The 21385-nt window shown below is 38.8% G+C and overlaps 1 protein-coding gene across 2 annotated transcripts in view; it reads right to left on the reverse strand.

The window, feature by feature from the left end:
* Positions 1-3017: 3017 nt before the first annotated feature.
* A1CF (APOBEC1 complementation factor) overlaps positions 3018-21385 on the reverse strand; it is a 77646-nt gene continuing 59278 nt past the window's right edge. Inside the window, exons 7-12 of one of the 2 annotated variants that reach the window (XM_065893809.1) lie at positions 17631-17728; positions 12909-13182; positions 10756-10961; positions 7140-7276; positions 6272-6423; positions 3018-3215 (exon numbers count right to left, since the gene is read on the reverse strand). In XM_065893809.1, the coding sequence (XP_065749881.1) occupies positions 3064-3215; positions 6272-6423; positions 7140-7276; positions 10756-10961; positions 12909-13182; positions 17631-17728 (1019 nt within the window). In that variant the 3' untranslated portion in view covers positions 3018-3063. The remainder of the gene's footprint in view (positions 3216-6271; positions 6424-7139; positions 7277-10755; positions 10962-12908; positions 13183-17630; positions 17729-21385) is intronic. The other variant, XM_065893810.1, reaches the window with a different exon arrangement.

A 21385-nucleotide genomic window follows, 5' to 3' on the forward strand; every position in this document is an offset into this window, starting at 1 on the left:
TTAAAGTTTCAAACTCATCATAACTGGAGTTGCTCTACATTACTTAATTTGGGCAAAGGCAATGCAAACATATGGCATGGCGAACACATTGATACTTTCTATGATTTATGTTCTAAATGGAATTCTCTAGATTTTACTAGAATAAAGTAAGATTTCAGCAAAAAATAAAACCACATCTACTCACTTGAATAAAACTAGTTCTCAGGAAGTAAATGCTATGAATACTTGTGACTATTTTCCTTGAGCAAGTAATGAGACGATATTCCAGTGGTAATTTTCTTGATACTTTGCTATTATTGTATATTTATGTCTCTGCTCTTAATCTTTTTAAAAAGTGATTATGATTTAATCTGGAATAATGATTTTTTCTCATAAAATGATTCCTGTATTAACTAATTGTTCATTTTGATTAAATTTAAAACTCTCTATCATACCTTCTTTTTTGCATATACTAGATATGCAGAGTGCCTTTTTATGTTTATTTTCAAAGATTTTAAAGAACATTAAAACATTTGTTCTTGGAATTTGGAATGCTTCTTTGGACTGATTAGCAATTTGCCTGCCCCCACTGTAATTACTCTCCTTGAGTATGAAAGCAGGTCTGTGGAGGAGTGTAAATTTGGACCTAAGAATTGCTTAAGGAGGAATGTTTCACTTTCTCATACTTAGAATTAGTTTGGCCCAAGAGTTAGTTTGAAGCCAATATGAATTATATTCACATTCATACTTTTCATGAGATGAACATATGTAAAAATATCTGGCTATCTATTTTAACTTAGACAATTTTTCTTGCATTTTTCTATTTAATAAAAGTGAAATAAAAAAGTATTAAAATACCAGCTTACCCTTCCCCCTCCCCATATCCTCAAGTTCATTCTCTAGTAGGAGAGAGTGTCATGGCCATATATACACTACCAAATGTAAAATAGATAGCTAGTGGGAAGCAGCCGCATAGCACAGGGAGATCAGCTCTGTGCTTTGTGACCACCTAGAGGGGTGGGAGGGAGGGAGACGCAAGAGGGAAGAGATATGGGGATATATGTATATGTATAACTGATTCACTTTGTTATAAAGCAGAAACTAACACACCATTGTAAAGCAATTATACTCCAATAAAGATGTTAAAAATAAAAAGTATTAAAATAGAGTGGAAATACAAAGAATACAGCAGTTCCCAAACTTAGTTGTACACTTGAATCAGCTAAGATCTTTAAAAACAATCAAACAAACTGATGTCCGGCTCAGATCCCAAGACATTCTGATGTAGCTGGTATGAGGTGTGACCTTGGCATTGGCAGTTTGAAAAGCTCTCCAGGTATTTCTAATATGCAGTCAAGTCTGGGAAACACCGTCCTCGGAAATATGAAAAGCAAAACAAAGCTGAAAGCATGAGGCCTTTCAGAGTTTCAGATGTAGCCTTGAGGCCTTTGATATCAGATTGGAGTTAATAGAACAGAAAGGTTACAAGGACTCTTAATTGTTGTTGGAATTTACCTGATTTTCATTGGAATCTGGCCTGATTTGGGGTAACAGAATTCCATTCAAGAGTTGACAGATTTTTCTATGCTTTGGTGTTTATGTCTTCCCTTTTAGTCTTGCAGAATTTTACAAAAGCCAAGGGAAATGGAAATCTAGTACTGTATGTCTTAAACCACTAATGAGACTGGAGTGGTAGTAATAGGTATTTTGTGTTTGGACTTTGATTATTTCTGTTTTGAACAAAAAGCCATCATTTATAAGTATGGAGAGAAAGCAGTGCCTTCTTCCCAGTTTTTGTAGCACACTCACCTCAGATGTTCTGGGGAAGAGACCCAAAACTCTAGGAGATTTTGATAAATAACACCCTTGCTGAATATCTGAAAAATTGGCTTCTGATAATAATCAGTGATGGATATAAAGTTCTCCTGTGATAACTTCAAAACCAAAGGACTCAGATATGGTAAAGCTGTCTGATACTTATTGAAAGTAAAAGGAAGAGAAGGCGGTGGATTTCTCATCAGATTTAGTATAAGTGGGTTAGATAGTCCAAGGCTGAACCCAGGTTAATAACTGTCTCTGAATGCTGGATGGTGGGCTGGGTGCTACAAAAACATCATAGAAACGAGAGTAAATCTTCACTCCTCCCTTTGAAATGACTTTTCAGCCAATTTGCTGAATAGCAAAAAGTATCATAAATGATATGCTGTAGATTTGATTTATTTTTTTTATGATATTGGAGATGAGCAAAATGAGATTGAGATGAAAATAAATCAATATGGACAAGTCAAAATGTTTAAAATGAGAAAAAGTCATTGCAAGTTGTCATGACTATTATGGTGTGGGCATCCTTAGGAAGCGTAGGAGTTCTAGGGAAAAAGAGGTGTGGGCTAATGAGTTTAATAAACGGTGGGCCTGGATTTGTCTTAACAATAGCTGTAACATATCACATCAATTTCCTAGTCCCCAGGGGCTGCAGGGGATGAGAAGATCCTGACCTATGACAAATTGACTGGATGGAATTTTCAGACTGAAATGATGCTGACTCCATTAAACCTTGGATAATCTGTCACGAGGTCCAGGCTGTGAATATGCCTCAGGCAGTGGGCAATGGGAAATGTGCTTTGAAAAGCATCTCCTACTGTCCCTCAGCCTTTTGTGACTTTGTGTATTACAAAAGCAGCTGTAAGCCAGGGGTTAAGACTCTGGAATTACTTGGCCCCCTTGGTTGTTACTGGTTGTCCAGGTCTGCTTAGCCCCTGAACTCTTGCGGGCTAAAAGATCTCTCTCCACTCTGTCAGGGTTTGTAAACATACTCCCAAGACACTCAGGAACCTTGGAAGAACAACTTGTGGGGGCAATTGCTCTCTAGCTTCCTGTTAGATAAATGGCTCCTTAACGTTAGATTTCATTAGAAATAAAGTTCTCATATCATGATTCTACAATTAGTATCAATGTAAGCTGTACAGTCTCAGGAAAGGCATCACTCTGGGACAAGTATTACTTGTGATCATTAGGGGACCGAGTTAGAGGTGTATTTCTTCTAGATTGAGTTTTGTGTGTTTTATTCTTAAAAGAAAGATGTCTTCAGAAGGTTCCATATCCATCCCCTTGGGCAGTCACTGCAAAAGTGGGGTAGACCTCATACGTTGCATATGCTGCTAAGTCTTGTCCCAGGGTCACCGCTTGCTTGAGCTGGGCTGCAGACACAGATGCAGTTGCGTTAGGGACAGCATAGCCTGGAGGAGAAGGCAGAGAAAACTTCATGAAAGGGATTCGATTTGCTTCCTTTTGGCTTATGGTCTTTATGAAAGATGAAAATTTAACGTATTGCTTAAAGCCAAAAGTTAACGTGTACATTTTAAAAGGTGCCCTCAGGGGATGTAATATCTGGACTCACTGATTAGGGAAGAGTGTTCCTCAAAGTGGGGTCGGCCATTTATATCGGAATCGTTTCGCTCTTAGAAAACTGGCAACGTGGGGGATAGACCCCAAGAAACAGAAACTTGACAGGATGCTGAGCTGATTAAAGTTTGATGTCCAGAACTTTTTCAGAGGGTCTCAGAACTTGTAAAGGAGGGGAGGCAGTTGATAGGTTGGCAAGGAGATCGGGGTGGGCCCTGTGGGTCTGGTTCTGCTGCATCCCCACCCTCACCTAAATAGAATATTAAAAACCATTGCCTTTACCCAGGGAGGTTTGTAGGGACTGGGTAGACCAAGAGGAGAAATAGTTAAAGTTTTAGCATATTTCTATATAGCACCATAAAAGCAAATACCTAGGGTGTCCACATTTTGGTCTAAATGGATAGGACAAACAATACCTCACCCCATCATCAAGCTGTGTTTGATGTATGCAGAGGTCTTCGTGCTCGTCCTTACTGTCAGAGAACTAAGGGGTTTGAGTGATAAGGAAATACTCATGTGCTTTTGTATTACTATCATGTCTAGCTGATTAATACTTTTGAAGAAAAGAGCATAATAGCTATTATCTAAAAGCAGTATTTCCCTGATAATGTTTTAGACCCAAATCTGGTTATTTCTGAGATGATCCCCAAATTGTGAAAGAGGATGAGAAAAAGGGAAAAAGTATACTTAAGCAGCAAATGGGGACCTGATTTAAAAAAAAAAAAAAAGAAAGAAAGTGCATTTGGTTTATGTGTTGTGGAAGTCTGCCCAAACCCAGGCACATTGATTTCTTTCTGGTGGCTTCTCAGGAAGTGGTGGTGGGAAGCTGGCTGGACTATTTGTAAAAAAATTGAATCCACTCCTTGGCTCGTGCACTTTGGGCAGTAATGCTGACTAATGTGCTGGTGAAGTTTGGTATATTTTCCAAGGATATGAGAAATATGTTAACAATTACTTTCATAATTTTGGAAACAGTATTTCTAAAGTAAGTAAGTAAAATATACGTGTATGTGCGTGTGTAGCGTAGGTTTTACCTTTAGGGATTTTGAAAAGAAAATTGAATTTTCTTTTTCAATTTGGCTAATTTCTAAAGTACAAGAGCATTTGTGTTTTAAATAGATTCTTCCCTTGGAGCCTATTATTCTTTGCTTGACTCCATAGCAAGTTATAAAAGATCTTCTCAAATTCTTAGGCATTCCCAAGGCAATTCTCATGCTCTAAATAATTTTTTATTTCTTGTAGGAGCAAATAAAAGTGAGGATAAGATAAAATATTTTTGGGCAAAGAGCAAATCCTTTCCAATGTAAAAGCAAACTTTAAAATTCTCCTGGCAGTGGCTCATTTATTTTTATAGTACATTAATTTGGTGTCTTTGGGGTACAGCTTTCTGCAAGACAGGGCCTTAACTTTCTGCAAGAACTGAGAAGCCTGGCACAAGTCCCCAGAATATGGATGTGTCAACACCCCGTTTCATGGAAAGCAAGCGCGGCGCTGATGGCTGCAGCACAGCCCAGGAAGGACCTGGCCCTTCGCAGTGGCTGCTGTTGCCTTGATAACCTCGAAGGGGTGCATCACACGTCTTCTCTACGTTCTAAGAACAAAGCTGGAATTGAGGTCACGTTTGTGTGGGAAGCATGATTAGTTTCGGCTTCACTTGCCAGGATGGAGGCCACATTTGCATTTGCAAGTTTTGAGAAATAAAAGGAAATGAGAGCCAGCTCAGGTGTTATGGATGTGACGTATATAGCAGTTCTCATACCTACACAGGACCAATATATGAATTAATCAATTGATAGGAATGTCTTATTTCTAGGTCTAGTCAGAACTCTCTGATTTGGGCTTATGGGAGGAGGTATGCCAACACAATGACAATTCAGAATGACAGATTTCTTCGAAAGACCTAAACTTTTATTACCAAGAAAGAGTGGAGTTGCTCAAACTAACTGCTGAGGGAAAAATTTCCAAAAGAAATTTCTTGTCTGGTCCTCTTTCATCTCTAGAGGATTCATTTTTAATTATTAGCATTTGTTGTAGGTACATAATAAATGGGGAAAAGTCTTTTAAATGTGACCCTGAAGGCATGTTGATCTACAGATAGACTTTAAGTAATCAGCATATGCCCCAGACCTAAATTATAGAACAGATAAAATAAGCCTGATTAGCCACTTACTGAAATGGTCTCTCTCTTTTTCTTTTTCTCCATCTCTCTCTCTCTCTCTCTCTCTCTCTCTCTCTCTCTCACACACACACACACACACACACACACATAGAGTTTTTGTCTTAAAATAATTTTTAAAAATCCGATCTACACGTTTCTTTCAGAAAGCAAAGCAATACAAGTAGAATTGAGTAGAACTGAAGATTAGAATTGGGGAGGGAGTCCATGGATTGCTTAAAAGCTGGCTGGCCTTGGCCAAATGACTTAATCTTTCTGTTGGTGGTACTTGGTTTCTTCATCTGTACAATGTGCATGACGATAGAACCTGTCTCTTGTGGTGTCATGAGCATTGCTGAGATAAGTCAGTGCCTGGCACATAGTAAGAGTTCAAATAAACATCATCCACGAATGTAGTAGTAGTAGAACGTAGTAGTTCTAAACTCTCTTACTAAAAGTAAAAACCCAAACAAACTAGACGCAGAGAGATTGATTCATTTAAGGTCACACAGCTGCTTATAGCTGAGCTGAGACTAGACCCTCCTCTGCTGCCCAGCTCAATTCTCTTGCCTTGTTAATGGCTCGCTCATCGGGCAAATTCTTTTTGGTCACAGGTGGTTTAAATCAGATTTATTGTAGTTGAAGTTCACAGATAACTCTGTGAGTCCATGGTCCCAAAGAGGGTCTCCCAAACACTCTCTGCAGGGTGCCATTTCTGGCATTATTTTTCCATACCTGGAAATGCGGTAGCAGAAGCGGCAGCAGCAGCTGCGGTCTGGGCATCGGCTCCATCGGTGGGGATGCCCAGGGTCTGCAGGGTGTACTCGGCTGCATATGTCTTTGCTTCATCCACATAGGCACTTAGCTTCGGGGGTGTGAAAGGGTGGCTGGAAAGCAAAGTCAGTCAGGGTGTGCATTTTAAACTTATGTAGCTGAGACAGGTGAAAACCTAAGGAAGGCGCTGTTCACTTTTTTGATCGGATAATGGAATTTTGCGTGGGGACTTATCACTCTCTGCTTTTAAAGCTTCCAGATATACATGCATGTTGGAGCATTTGTGAATGGACCTAGAACATCGGTGGACGATGACATTCCTGGAGCGTACTTGCAACTCATTGTAAGTTCTTTCTAACGTACGTGTGAAACAGGATGGTTCCTAAAACATGTAGAAATGCAGGCTCAAGGTAAAATTGAGAAGGTGATAACCACTAATAGAGAGGTTATAGCTTTGTTTCAAAACTTAAATGCAGGGCATGGTGTTATTAGGTATAAGAGGGCAGTTTCGTATGGTTCAACCCAAATACTACACAGATAAAAGGATGGGCTATAGTTTTCACTTCTATTACACTTAACATCTGCAGTTTTCCATTGGTTGGTGAGAGTACACAGTCTTCATTGTCTATATGAAATTTAGGGGCTTTGAGATGCTAGTCTCATAGCTGTCACATATATCCCAAATACACATCTCAACGTTTGCACTGAATGAAAAATGAGTAGGTTGTAGACTTGAATATTTATCTTATTTAGATAGTGATAAAATACACTTAATTTACAAGACTCATTCTAAAATCGAAATGATTAGGAATTTGGAGAAGTTACACACATGGCAGGATTCTGGCTGGACAGGGCAGGAATAGTTATTTTGTATAAGAAGAGTTGTCTTTGATCTTGTCCAATGGCAGAGTGCAGCTGATATACAGGTTGTCCCCAGTTATTTTTCTGACAAACTTCTTCTAATATCTACAAGAGCAAAAAAAAAAACAACAAAAAAAGTGACTTCCCTTCCAAATATCACATTTGCATTATTTCTCTAGCTTTCAGGTTTTTAAACTTGAATCTTCAGAGTTTAAGCAAATATAAGAAGAGATAAAATGCCACATGGTTTAATGACTCATAAAATTTAAGTGAACTCAATTTGAACTCCCATTTAAAATGTTGTGTCTATTAATTCAGGAAAATCATTTTCACACCATTTATTCTAATACACTTTTAGTTTAGTCCATTAGCTCTAACTTTTAATGTACAATTTGGTATATTTATTCCGTTTTTTAAAAAATTGATATTCCAGGGCTTCCCTGGTGGTGCAGTGGTTGGGAGTCCGGCTGCCGATGCGGGGGACGTGGGTTCGTGCCCCGGTCCGGTGGGATGCCGCGTGCTGCGGAGCGGCTGGGCCCCTGGGCCGTGGCCGCTGGGCCTGCGCGTCCGGAGCCTGCGCACCGGGCCATGGCGGTGGGGGGCCCGTATACCGCAAAAAAAAAAAAAAATTGATATTTTAGCACTGTGTAGCTGGATTTACTCATTATTACCCTGAATCCTTCTGTTTATAATGGTTTAGAGAAAATAACCTAAGGATTTATTCCTATTTCATGTCATTTGTCATAGGGTTTTAACTTTACATTTTCATAAAAATAGAGTTAAAAAGTTTAATGTGTTAGTATTTATTGATGAACATTAATAGAGGGGTGTTGAGGGGCTTCCCTGGTGGCGCAGTGGTTGAGAGTCCGCCTGCCGATGCAGGAGACATGGGTTCGTGCCCTGGTCCGGGAAGATCCCACATGCCACGGAGCGGCTGGGCCTGTGAGCCATGGCCGCTGAGCCTGTGCGTCCGGAGCCTGTGCTCCCCAACGGGAGGGGCCACAACAGTGAGAGGCCCGCGTACCGCAAAAAAAAAAAAAAAAAATAGAGGGGTGTTGATAGTTGCAATGTCTTTGTCTGGCAAAACACCACTTCTGGCTATTTTTATGATGATCTGATTTTTGGAATCTTCCTTCATGCTTCTTTCTTCTTTCATTACTCCAAACCAAACCTTGCCTGAAGGCACATATTTTCTTCATGCCGAAGCCATTTCTGGTGGCCCACAAGCCTTGATGCTCCCATTGGTCAGCAGATCCAGTAAACTGTGCAAAGCAGGGTGTAAGTCCTAAAAAATAACTCTTGGGACAAAACAGTTCCCAGGTTGAGTCTGTGGAATTTCTTATCTCATTTGCTCTAATGCTTATCCAGCTGTAATAGCATGACATTTTCCAGTTTATTGAATTTATAGATTGCTCCTATCTCCTCTATTAACTGTTGCTTCTTAATACTCTTAGTTTTGTAGCATCTCTTGTCATCTATAAACTGTTCTCTTAGGTTCCTGGGCAATAGTCAGTTACTTGAGCTGGCTGATATTCTGCCTGCTTGTTTGTGCCCATTGTGCAAACACATGTAAAGGATTCCAGCTCTAACTTCTGACTCTGCAGGGCAGCCTGCTCTTCTTGTTGGAAGTTCATAACTCCACCATGGAGTTGTCCAGGCTCCATCTATGCTGGTCGGGGGTGGCATGGCATCTTAATTTGGCATCTTAATTTCTAAGATGCAGTTGCAGAAATTCAGAGACAAATTAATTAAGAAAAACTTTCATTAGTTGATAGAGATAGTTACTCATATGTTACTGTATATATATTTTTGGTACATTTATTTTATTTATTTTTGCCCACGTTGGGTCTTCATTGCTGTGCGCGGGCTTTCTCTAGTTGTGGTGAGCGGGAGCTACTCTTTGAGGTGTGCAGGCTTCTCATTGAGGTGGCTTCTCTTGTTGCGGAGCACGGGCTCTAGGCACGCGGGCTTCAGTAGTTGTGGCACGCAGGCTCAGTAGTTGTGGCTCACAGGCTCTAGAGTGCAGGCTCAGTAGTTGTGGCGCACAGGCTTAGTTGCTCTGCAGCATGTGGGCTCTTCCTGGGCCAGGGCTCAAACCCGTGTCCCCTGCATTGGCAGGTGGATTCTTAACCACTGTGCCACCAGTGAAGCCCCCATATATTACGATAAAGCATGACCAATTTCTAACCTGGATTTAATATAAAACCAGAGATCATTACTCATGCTATGGCAGTTCTTAGAACTATTACACAGAATTTATGACAATGATTATTTTTTATTTTCTAAAAATATTTCTGGGTATCCTAGTACTTTAATTAGGTTGTTTATTTTAGGTTTTAACCCAAGATAGATTGGATTGACTAGCTTTTGTGTTTTCTGAGCAAAGCTCCATCATGGCACTTACTAGATTTTATTGTAATTATTATGTGTCAGGATCCTCTCACTGGATTGCCGTATGATTTTTGATGGCAAGGGTTGTGTTATATTCACTTTTCCATCCCCAGCACCTAGCACAATACTCGGTGCATAATGCGTGCCCCCCTATATGGTTTTTGAACAGACACATGTTACTGTTTACCACTCTGATAGGCATCCTTTAAAAAAAATTGTATGGGGAGGGGTAGCAGAAACCGTAGATGAGCTAATTTGTATGTATAAGAAAGCCATTAATACACCAAAAACAAACAAAAAAACCCAGTCAAGATGAGATTTTAGAAAATCAAGTTTTCTACTTGATTGCAATCATAAGGCTACTCCCATAAATTTGGGGCTTATACCTTCGGGGTGGGAATTGGGAATTTTCCTTTAGGATATGCAAACTGTCACTCTGAACAACTGGATATTGATTATTCAGCCAAAGTGTCTCTGCAGAGAGTCCAGCACGTACTGCATGTCCAGAGGGGACAGTGTAAGGGTTAACACAGATCCTGTTTTGTTTTATTTTTAACCCTGTTGTTCAGTTTCCGTACTGGAACAACTTTTATAACTTTTAATTTTCCGATAATAAAATCATAGCCTCATGCAGAAACATGGAAACTTAGAATTGTGAAGTGAAAGCAAAAAATTTACCTTAATGTTACTGCCCGAATACAGTCATTGTAGATGACTTGATTCGATATGGCTGATGGCATCTTATAGTTAATATGAGTAATGATACACCAGAGATAGCACAGTGTTTTCTCTTAGACACAGAGCTTCCAAGAAAAGATGTTCTAAATGATCTATTCATTCCCTGTCATGAGCGCTCTTCTTTTGCCAACCAGTCTTGCTTCATTTTATTCTCATTTAAAGTATTGGTTGATAATTCTTGGTCATGCTCAGAATCCTTGCATTTCGGTGGAAGATTACTTAAGATGTCAAATTTCATAATTTAAAAAAAAAAGAGTCTAAAATGAAACAGTTGTACTCAACACCCACTTTTCTCTCACAGTACAGTTGATTGGCTGCTATATCTATTTAATAAAACAAAACAAAACAGCAGCTGAAGTAGGGATCAAGTCAGATCCTTTGACAAATGGTGAATGATGGTCTTTGGCCCAACTTATACAAACTATCCAAGCTATCTCTGGAATAACGTTACCTACCTGTGGAGCAAGTTTAATTCCTTGGGGTTTTAGAGTGACAGGATTCATTGGGGTGAGCTCCATCCCAGGCAAAAGATCATAGAGTTTGTCTTCTCTCTTGTCTCCTTTGACCTGGTATCCTCGACCCAGGCCTGTGTAAGCCAAATAGCCACGGCCGCCCAGTCCTCTCACTCCCGCAGCCCCTACAGGTACATTCATGTAAATTTCTAGGAATGTAAGAAGGCATTAAACCGAATCAAACCACCAGAAAATCACCCTGAATCTTACTGTAATGGAAAAGTTAGCCCAAGTCACATTGATTATTTCCCTGAAGACAGATAAAACTCCAGGATTCTAATGTAATGAAACTCAACATAAGATAGGGTTCACCACAGGTGTCTTTTTTTTTTTTTTTTAACTGTAGAAGAAAGCAATACTATCAAAGCTATGGATAAGTACACATGCAACTTTAAAACTTTGGTACAGAGAAATTTTGCAATTTCTCTCTTTGGTTAACCTTTCGTTGATGTTTTTCTATAGACTAATAAATGTTGGGAAGGTATTTATTAAAACATCCCAGCATAATACGACCACATGTATTAAAATAAGTCTTGCCTTTTTGGCTTTGATCAGTAAATTAGAAATGAATTCTAGTTTCCCTAATATTCCATTCGTGATGGCCTGCTGGAAAACCAACATTTAGAAAATGTGTTTTAAAACTCACCATTTTCTCTCTTATATTCTATCAATGTGAGGCTTAAATTTCCATTGAGTTTCATTAATAGATTCCTTTTGATTTTTTGTTTTGCCACATTGCTACTTTGATTTCCTATTGGTGGCATAAAGAGATAAAAAATTAAATTGATTACCCTTTATCCATGAATATCATTCATTGATTCCTTTCTTGTTATAAGACAGGTATTTTTTCCCTTGGAGTGAAGTTTGTTTTTTTCCTACATTACAACTGGTTGACAACTTATACTTAATGTAGGGATTGTTTAATGATGTGATTTTAGATTATAAATGTACAGTGTTTTAATGACATAATTATCAAACCTATAGACAGATCATCTTGAAGGAAATCCTGAAGATTTCTTTCACATTACAATTTTGGGTGGAGTATTATGAGTATGGAAATTTTAAGGCTGTTGAAGACTAGAGTTCCTAGGATGGTCAATTCAGTTCTCCTGAAAAATAGTAAAACACAGTAAGATAATTGTTTTCACAGTAATCTGGACATGCCCCTTTGCTTCTAGTCAAACCCAAGAATAGAATTAAGTACACAGTTTGCTGTTGAATTGCTCAGACTGGTGTCATATTTGGCAGACAGATCTGAGATTCTGTAGGCATTGGTTCCTAGCAGAACCACTCTGAAGGATCCCATTAGGCAGAGACAAAACAGTTTCTTGAAAATAAAACATGCTTTCCTTATCTTTTACATTTTTTGAAATAACTGAGCTCAGAAAACTTCTTGAACATTTGGAATTCTCACAGGATTCAGCAGGAAAACGTGTTGTTTGGCAGTAAGATTGAGGTCGCGTTTTTTTTTTGTTTTTTATTTTTCTATTTGGACTTTACTATTTGTTTCCTGATATCCTGGAGAAACAAGTTGATTTCCTTAGTAACGTGGCTTTTTAGAAGGCATAGCACATATTTCTTGGGGGAGATCAGATGAGAGCATCTCATATATCTGTTAAATATATTTATGATGAATTGTGATTTATATATGGATGTGATGGCACTGACTCACCATCCAATACTCATGTGTCTTGATATTTGAGGTAACTGGTTTCCACTGAACCATACTGCTCTCAGTTGGAAGTTTTGTAATGAGTCACATATGACTTCAATTTGGTAGTACAGTGATAAGGAAGAAACTAATAATTGTAGACCCGAGTTTTAGTTTGTACACATTTTACGGGCCCATGCAAAGATTAAATGTGTACATCAGACTCATTTATACTATGTTCCGACCAAGTTTTTTCAATAACCAGTTGTAATGTGAAAAAAGATTCATATGGAAGGAAAACTATTGATATAATATTTGATTTTCAATAAACAATTTTCCAGTTCTTGTCTCCCAGTGGACCTGTCCAATTTGTCTAAGGCTATTGCAATACAAAGCATTTGAAATCACAGAGATTTTTTCTAAGGCAAGAGCTGATTAATGTTACCTCTAACAGAAGGGGCTCTGATAATGGCCCTGTTGCCAAGATGTCCTTTGGTGGCTGGGAAATGAAGGCTGGGAATTGCTGTGTAGGCCTGGGGGGCATAGAAGACAGGAGCTCCAAGGTAGGCTGTGGTGGGATCATAAACATGGCCCAAGGAGTAGGTGTACTCTCCCTGAAGCATGGTGCCCCTTCCACCTGTTCCTCGGGTGTACCTAACATAACTATCCTTGTCCACTGGTTTGGCTAGGGTCACTTCGATGGGGGACCCATCCAGCACCTGTTTTAGACAGCAAGGAAAAAGCAGTGTGAAAAGATATGAAGACAACCAGGTGTGGCTGAGCCCTAGTAACACGTCTCCTTCTAAGTGTTAGTCTAGTTGCTGCTGTGTTTACTGACTGTTTCACTTATATGTGTGAATGGAAAATATTGCCTCTCATATCACTAAACAAAGGATGTTGCAGCCATTGAGCCATCACATTACATACTCCCCCGACGGTGATCCTGAGGAAACTCAGGATGTGAACACACAGGATACTGGCCCCAGAGCGCTGAGGTGCATATCAAAGGAATGATTTCAATAAGCACAGACTCTTGCATCTTCCTATACATAGAAAGTGCCAAATTCCTTAACTTGAGATATCTGGCTTTCTTTAACTAACAGTAATCTTTTGGTGTTCCAACCACCTGGTCTTTGTTGCAAAAACTCCTACATATCCTGGCTCTTCTCTTCCCTCTTCGGAGCAATCCCTTAGAGCTATCTGAGAGGCTGTCTCCTGGGCTTGAAGTCCTCAGAATATCCACAGAATAAGACGTAATTCTCAACTTTTAGATTGTGTACTTTTTTTCCATTGACATATGTATCTTATCGTTTCATAGGTTCTTGTTTTGTGTGCCAGCTGAGTTTTCCCTGAGTGGTTTGTTGGTAAATTGCATATAATCTATCAACAGGTTTGACAGTGAAAAATTGGCCACTGTCTATTGACATATTAGTTACAAATGTATTAAGTGAATACAGTTACTGAGACAGAGAATTATGTAATATTTATATGTGATATATATTTTTAATTACCTATTTATATAATTATTCTAAGAAATTTTCGGTTAATTATGGATGGAATATAATCTCCAGTACCTAGCACAGTGTAATGAAGATAAAAGGAAACCAATAAAAGATCTTACCAATTGTTAACACCTTGGCATGGGCAGCATATCAGGCCTTTCCAGCTGCCGGCCAGGTATGTGTCTTACTTCTTGGTACTGTTACGCAATAGGTGAATTTTTACTGGAAGAGAAGTGAGGCTTAAAAGTGGGGCCCTACTTAAGAAAGAGGAATCATTGAGGGTACTGCATTGTCCCCTGTAGGTGCTTCCTTAGGAAGCAACCTTTTGATCTGCTAAACAGCTGGGAACTAACAAACAGGGATGGCAGGGCAGTACTGAAGTTTCTCAAGTCAGGCACTACTTAAAACTTGTCCTCAAGAATTGTTGAAGTGTTTTTTTTCTGACACAAGTTTCTGACATTTTGTAACCAGATCCAGATATTGAAGATAATGGCTGTGTGTAGATCTACAAGTGTGACTTGCTTTTATGTGCTGCTTGCATACACAAAAGATAAAGATAGCTCTCAACAAATACTTGATAGATGGGTGAATTTCTTATCAAAGGGACAAGGTGTTTTGAGGAAACAGTTGGTGGCTTCTTTCAAATAAGAATGTCGTTTGTTATAAAGAAAAGAAATGATGTAAAGCGTTCCTGCAAAAACTCCCTTTCACAGCAGCTCATGATTTCATGAGTGATTCAGTGGCTCCTGCATCACTGATGTCTGCTGGACAAAATTTGTGCTTTATGGTCATCCTGATCATTTTGGTCAGCCTCTCGTTCCTAGTTACATGTATCTACCCTACTTTTTAGTAGCGGGCGTCAGTATCAAATACGTTAGATGGACCACACGGAGAGATAGAATTCAGCTCATACTCAACTCTATTATATTGATGTTGATGTAATTAGAAGAAACAGACTTGGAGTATTAAAGAAATGGGGTGACCTTGGATGTAATTCTTTGTCTTCGGTCCTGTCTTGAGGAAGATAAGATACCCAGATAGGTCTCTGCTTATAGGAACTTCCATATCAAGAGATGTTTTAAATATTTTAACTGCAAAGTCAAATTTCTTACTGTAATAGATTCTGTTCTGCATTACTCTGCCCCTCTAACCGTGTTTTAAACCCAGTACTGTATTTCACTTATTTGGTTTTGACGTTTCAAGATCTAGGACAATATCTTATTAACCTGTATAGCCACAAGCCCAGCAAAATTTCTCTCACATCGTAGACATTCACAAGTATTTACAGAATAAGTGAATAATCACGTGCAAACTTCAATTCATCACCTTTCTTTCCAAATAGTTTTCTCTTCTTGACTTCCCTATTAGCCTTCTTCTGGTCTCCTATATTGAAAACCTATAATGACTCATCTTTATTTCTCACTGCTATATACAATCAGTTGCTTGATCCTTTGAATTCACCCCCCCATATTCTTGTATAGAGATCTCTCCTACATTTCATTCCCACCCTTATTCAAGCCCTTATTTCTTCCCATCTGAGCGACTATAATAGTTTTTTAACTAGTTCCAATTACATCTCTCACTCTACTCTATGAAACTTCAACTCTTAAGAGGTTAATTTCCCTAAATTGTTAACATGATCATTACTCCACTGCCCAAAAAAAACTTCAAAGCCTCACCTTGTCTAACAAATTAAATATAAATATTCATATGTATACTTAAAAACCTTCATAGTTCCTAGGCAAACTTACTTCTGATTTTCCCATACCACGTTATAGTTAAATATTATTATAATATTTAATATATATATTTATAATTACACTGAATATGTATTTAACTACATAATACATGTATACATTGCTATAAAAATATCTAGCTCTAAATATATTAGCTGCAAAAATTGGAAACAATTCGAATACTTTTCCATGGTGATTATTCCAATGTAATTATTTAGCATTTAATTTATGATGATCCCTTCTCAGTAAGCATCATATATCCCTCAAGAATGTTTTCAAATTGAGAAACTAATCTACAAACTGTTTTCAAAGTAATAACATTGTTTTGATAATAAATGTAATCATCAATGAAGAAGAAATAATGTTTTGCTTCATAGATATGCAATTAAATATACATTAATTTTTGCGCTGCAGTTTTCCTTTTGTGTTTTGGAGTCAGTACTTCCCCCACCCCCCACCAGGATTCAAACACTTCTGTAGGCTCATAAGCCCAGGCCCCACTGTGTCTGAAGGGCCTGTGCTGGGAGACCATTTATTTGCCCTCCAGATCCACTTCCCACTGGTCTCCAGCCTCCCAGCTCCGGGAGGGTGTTCTGCATGGCATCCTCTTCAGGGTCCTGGGCTTTCTGGATTATGATTGGATTTGGCCAATGGAGAGGCCTGGCAGGAGGTTGGAGGGAGAGAAAACAGTGAGTTCAAGCTATTTCTTCTCTTGCCTCCCTCTCTGAGAGGTCGCCTTGGCCTGGACGTGTCCACTGGCCAAAGTTCATTACTTTTCTCAGAGACCTGCTCTTTAGAATCCTGTCTCCTTTAGATTTCCTGTTCCTTCTGTAGCCCCTTGTCCTCTTGGGTTCAGGAGTGGGTGAGCCCCATTTTCCTGCACTGTCTCTTTTAATTCCCCTACCCCACACTCACATGTTTGTAATTAGTCCCTTTGCCAACTGTCTCCTATTAGGACTGACTGATGCAAGGTCCGGCAGGTGAATCAGCCCTATGTGCATTAGGTTCGTAGCAAAGCAATCTACTTTTACTGTCTCCAATCGTATCTTGCTCTTTCCAAATTCTGTGCCTCTGTCTGAGACTACCTCTCCTTTTCCATGTTTTTTCTTTTGGAATTCTGCCCAACTTTCATGGCTTCTCTTAAATATTATCTTCTCATATCCATGAAGGTTTTCTGATTCTTTATGACCCACTCCTCTTTCCTTTGAACATTCTCACCACTTCTTTTTTTTTTTTTTTCTAAACAAAACTTATCTGGCTGGACTTTGCAAAAGTTCTGCATACTTGTCTTAATCTTCCAGCTGACTTTTAACCCTTTGATAAACATCTTTGGTTTGATCCTTTTTGTATCCCAAACATTATTTAGCATGATAAGTGGTCCACAAAAGCCTTTTAATGTTTATTGGAGTAATAAGTAAATATTATATTGGTTTCTATATACAAATCAGAAGTAAGGATATAGTATCTGAGTTTTCCCCAAACCTTACTCTTGGCAAGGTGAAGAGATTCCAAGGCTCCCAGAATTTGGAAGATCAAACTCTGAGGGCAAAATGATAACCTTGACATCTTTTTAGATTATTAGCCTCCAAAATACTGCACTACAAAGGTGATAGTTTCTTTGAAATAGAGAAAACTGAATTGGGAAAAACACCTCGGGATAATCCACTCCAACTCTCTCTTTGTAAAGAAATTGAGGGCCAATGACATGCCCAAATCAGCCAAAATTAGAGATAGAATTGGACATATGAGCCGCATCTCCATTGTATTTTCCATCACTTCTCTTTTGTTCATCTTAGATGGATTGAGGCAGCCATGTCAGAGATGGAGGAAGGCTGAGTAAGAAGGACTTGCAGGACTGTTCCCTTGAATAAAACTTCCACACCAAACTTTGATGGAACCTGTACATATTTTTTCTTTGTCCTACATTACCTTCCCATTTAAAGCTTTCATAGCCTCCACTGCATCTTCTCTGTTAGTGAAGTGCACGAAAGCATAGTCTCGGATCTTCTTTACCCTCTCCACAGCACCTGGAAGCAGATTGAAAGTAGCCCCATTAGCAAACCTGAGATAGCATTGAACATGATATCTTTAAGCATTTGGCTTCCAAGAATATTTTATCCTTTTTTTTTGGAGACTCTATTTAAGTAAGGAGGTCATTGAAAATATTTCCTGTGTCTAGGTTTAAAATTCTGCACATTCAACAGAATATTTTTTTCTAATTTTTAAATAATACTTATATTCTGCCTTATTATAATTAGTTGTGGATTTGTGTTTCCACTTCCTAGATTATAAGATCTTTGAGGGTAGGAACGGTATCTTGTTTTGCATATTATATAATATAAAAGATAGTAACTTATACATGGTAAAATATTATTGAGTTGAACTCAATTATTGGTCATATTATAAATATATATTTAGGTTATTACCTTTTAAAATTTTATGGATTTTTCCCCAGAAAAATACCTTGTCTCTTTTGATTTATATAATAAAAAGTGTTAGAGTTAGGAGAGACTTTAGTAATAATTTAATTTTTAATTCATTTTACCTTAATTTATTTATTTTTAACTTAATGATTTGGAATGTAAGGTTCTGATAAGTTATGCAAGGTTTATGAGTTCACACAGCTAGGAACTAGAACTCAGATCTCCCATCTGCTTATCTCATACTCCCTTGATCAAAACAAACAAACAAAAAATAGTTTGTGAAAGAACGTTTGAAAACCAAGATAGTTCCTTATGATGCTGTTCATAATATCTAAAAGTTGGAAACAATGTAGATATCTACTAATTCTACCTTGAGGTATCTCTTTTACAGAAGCATTCACACGTATGCAAAAAGATCATGCATAGGGGTATTAATTATACCAGTCAGTTGAAATAGAAAAAATAAAACAATGTCCAATTTCATGAGAGTGATTAAATTTGGTATATTCTTTTTTTTTTTTTTTTTTTTTTGCGGTACGCGGGCCTCTCACTGTTGTGGCCTCTCCCGTTGCGGAGCACAGGCTCCAGACGCACAGGCTCAGCAGCCATGGCTCACGGGCCCAGTCGCTCCGCGGCATGTGGGATCTTCCCGGACCGGGGCACGAACCCGTGTCCCCTGCATCGGCAGGCAGACTCTCAACCACTGCGTCACCAGGGAAGCCCTCTTCTTATTAAATAGCACTAAGGAGTCTTTAAAGAGAACAAATAGGCCTATATATACATGGATAGATTCAGAGCCTGTTGTTAAATTTAAAAATTTACAAAATAATAAGTATAATATCATAGCATTTATGTTTTCAAAAATCCCAACCGGCATACATGTGCACATAAATATGAATACACATACACACAGAAAGAGAACTGGAAGGATAAATATCAGACCATTAGTAGGGGTTACTTCAGGAATGGGGAGAAGAGTTGGGGAGAAGAAAGGGGACTTTGATATTTTAATTTATATTCTCCAGTATTCTACAAATATTAACAAGGCTTATTTATATTATTCGTGTAATAAAAAAAATAACAAACCAAACTATCCTATTTTCATGTAGAGGGATTGCTGAATATGTTGATGGTAATGTGTAAAAATAAAGTTCTACTGAGATGGTTGAGCTTTATATTTTACATTTTATTATGAAATGTTGCTTACTCAATTTTAAAAATAGAACTTTTGCCTAGAGTGAAGGTAAGATGGAAACTTGTTTAACATTAACCTGTTAGTTTAGCATGTAAATTACCACCTTTTAGTTATAGTCTCTTGGGTATATCTTGGGAGAACAGGTTTTCTTCTATCTTTAGTTTCCAGAGACAACCTAGGATGGGACCCCATGGCAGGGAGGACCAGAAGAGAGGAGAGAAGTCCTCCTTTTCCCCTCTCCCTGTCAAAGTTCAGTTATCTACCCTCTTAGGTTCAAGGTCACAAAGGCAATTAGGCTTCTACTCTATCATGTGGTTCAATGGCTATAAACTGTCTTCCTTTGCAATAATGTTAGGGTTCTAATGGAAGGATAATTTAAAAATATTGCAGTACTTCTCTTCTCTCACCGCTCAGCATTCAACCCATGACTTCTTATGATAGTGGTTGTACAGAGCAAAATGGTCTGGCTAAGCTGAAAATAAATAAAGGTATTTGAGACCATGAACCATGAGACATGTGATTAACCAAACTTCTAACGTGGTCCCTTTATTCCTTCAGTGTCAAGTGGGGTAATTTTTGTGACTTAACCTTATGGCTTATCTTGGAAATTAAGTAAAATGTGGGCCAATGAGGACCTTTACCTTTCCAGTGTTTGCCCCATTCATTCTCCAGTGCCATCCTCCACCCAGTCTCCACTGTTAGCTCCCAGAGGCATTTTGGTATTGTCTTTACCCTAGATCCTACCTAGTGTTTTGTACACAGGGGCTGAAACCAAGTAGGGCCCTCTGGGGCCCCCAGGCACTGAAACCGAGTGGGACCTGGGCACAGAGGATGAGCAAATATTATCAGTCAATTCACACTCCAACTCCTATCATTCACGTTAGTTAGGTGGCACTTCAGATGATAATGGATTTTGATGTTCTCAAATTCTGCTTGAAGATATTGAAATCAGCTTGCATTTTTGAACAGTAATGTCCAGCCACACATGCTTTTGGAAATCTTCTTTTTTTCTTTAACTTTATTTTATTTATTTATTTATTTTTGGCTGTGTTGGGTTTTTGTTGCTGTGCACGGGCTTTCTCTAGTTGCGGCGAGCAGGGGCTACTCTTCGTTGCGGTGCACGGACTTCTCACTGCAGTGGCTTTTCTTATTGTGGAACATGGGCTCTAGGCACACGGGCTTCAGTAGTTATGGCATGCGGGCTCAGTGGTTGTGGCTCGCAGGCTCTAGAGCACAGGCTCAGTAGTGGTGGCGCGTGGGCTCAGTTGTGGCCTGTGGGCTCAGTAGTTGTGGCACGCAGGCACAGTAGTTGTGGCGCATGGGCTTAGTTGCTCTGCGGCATGTGGGATATTCCCAGACCAGGGATAGAACCCATGTCCCCTGCATTGGCAGGTGGATTCTTAACCACTGCACCATCAGGGAAGTCCTAGAAATCTTAAGATGTGAAAATTTAACCTCATAAAGCAGACAAATTAGAAAGTGAGAGTTTTTATCATAAAAGCTTGTATTCTCTACAATAGTATTCAACATATGGTTTATTTTAATATGTTCCTTCTTTGTGCATAGGAGTTTGATTATTGATTGATCCTCATTTGGCAGAGGGTGAGGCAATAAAATACCAGTGGTCATCCGTAAGACTCATAATGCAGAGAACTGGAAAACAGTTACTCTGTTCATTACCAACTTGTCAGAGACACATCAATTACCTGAAGACAAACACATCTGCAATCCCAAGGGGAGACTTTCAGAGGGTCATGGTTCCCAAAGTGTGGTCCCAGACCTGCAGTATCAGCTTCACCTAGAACTTAATGGAAATGCAAGTGCTTGGGCCCCACCCTAGACGTACTGAATGTGAAACTCAGGGGGCAGGGCCAGCAATCTGTTTTAACAAGCCCTCCAGGTGATTCTGAAGGTAAACCCCTTTAGGAAAATCAGATTTTATAGAATGACTATAATTGGAATTTCAGCAGATACCCTTAGACTACACTGGGGAAGAACAAACATTTTCAGGCCCCAGTTTTTGTTCTGATTGTCATTTATTTCTCTGAGTACCGATATAATATTTT

This window comes from Phocoena phocoena, chromosome 16 (genome assembly GCF_963924675.1).
Source record: "Phocoena phocoena chromosome 16, mPhoPho1.1, whole genome shotgun sequence".
Lineage (NCBI taxonomy): Eukaryota > Metazoa > Chordata > Mammalia > Artiodactyla > Phocoenidae > Phocoena > Phocoena phocoena.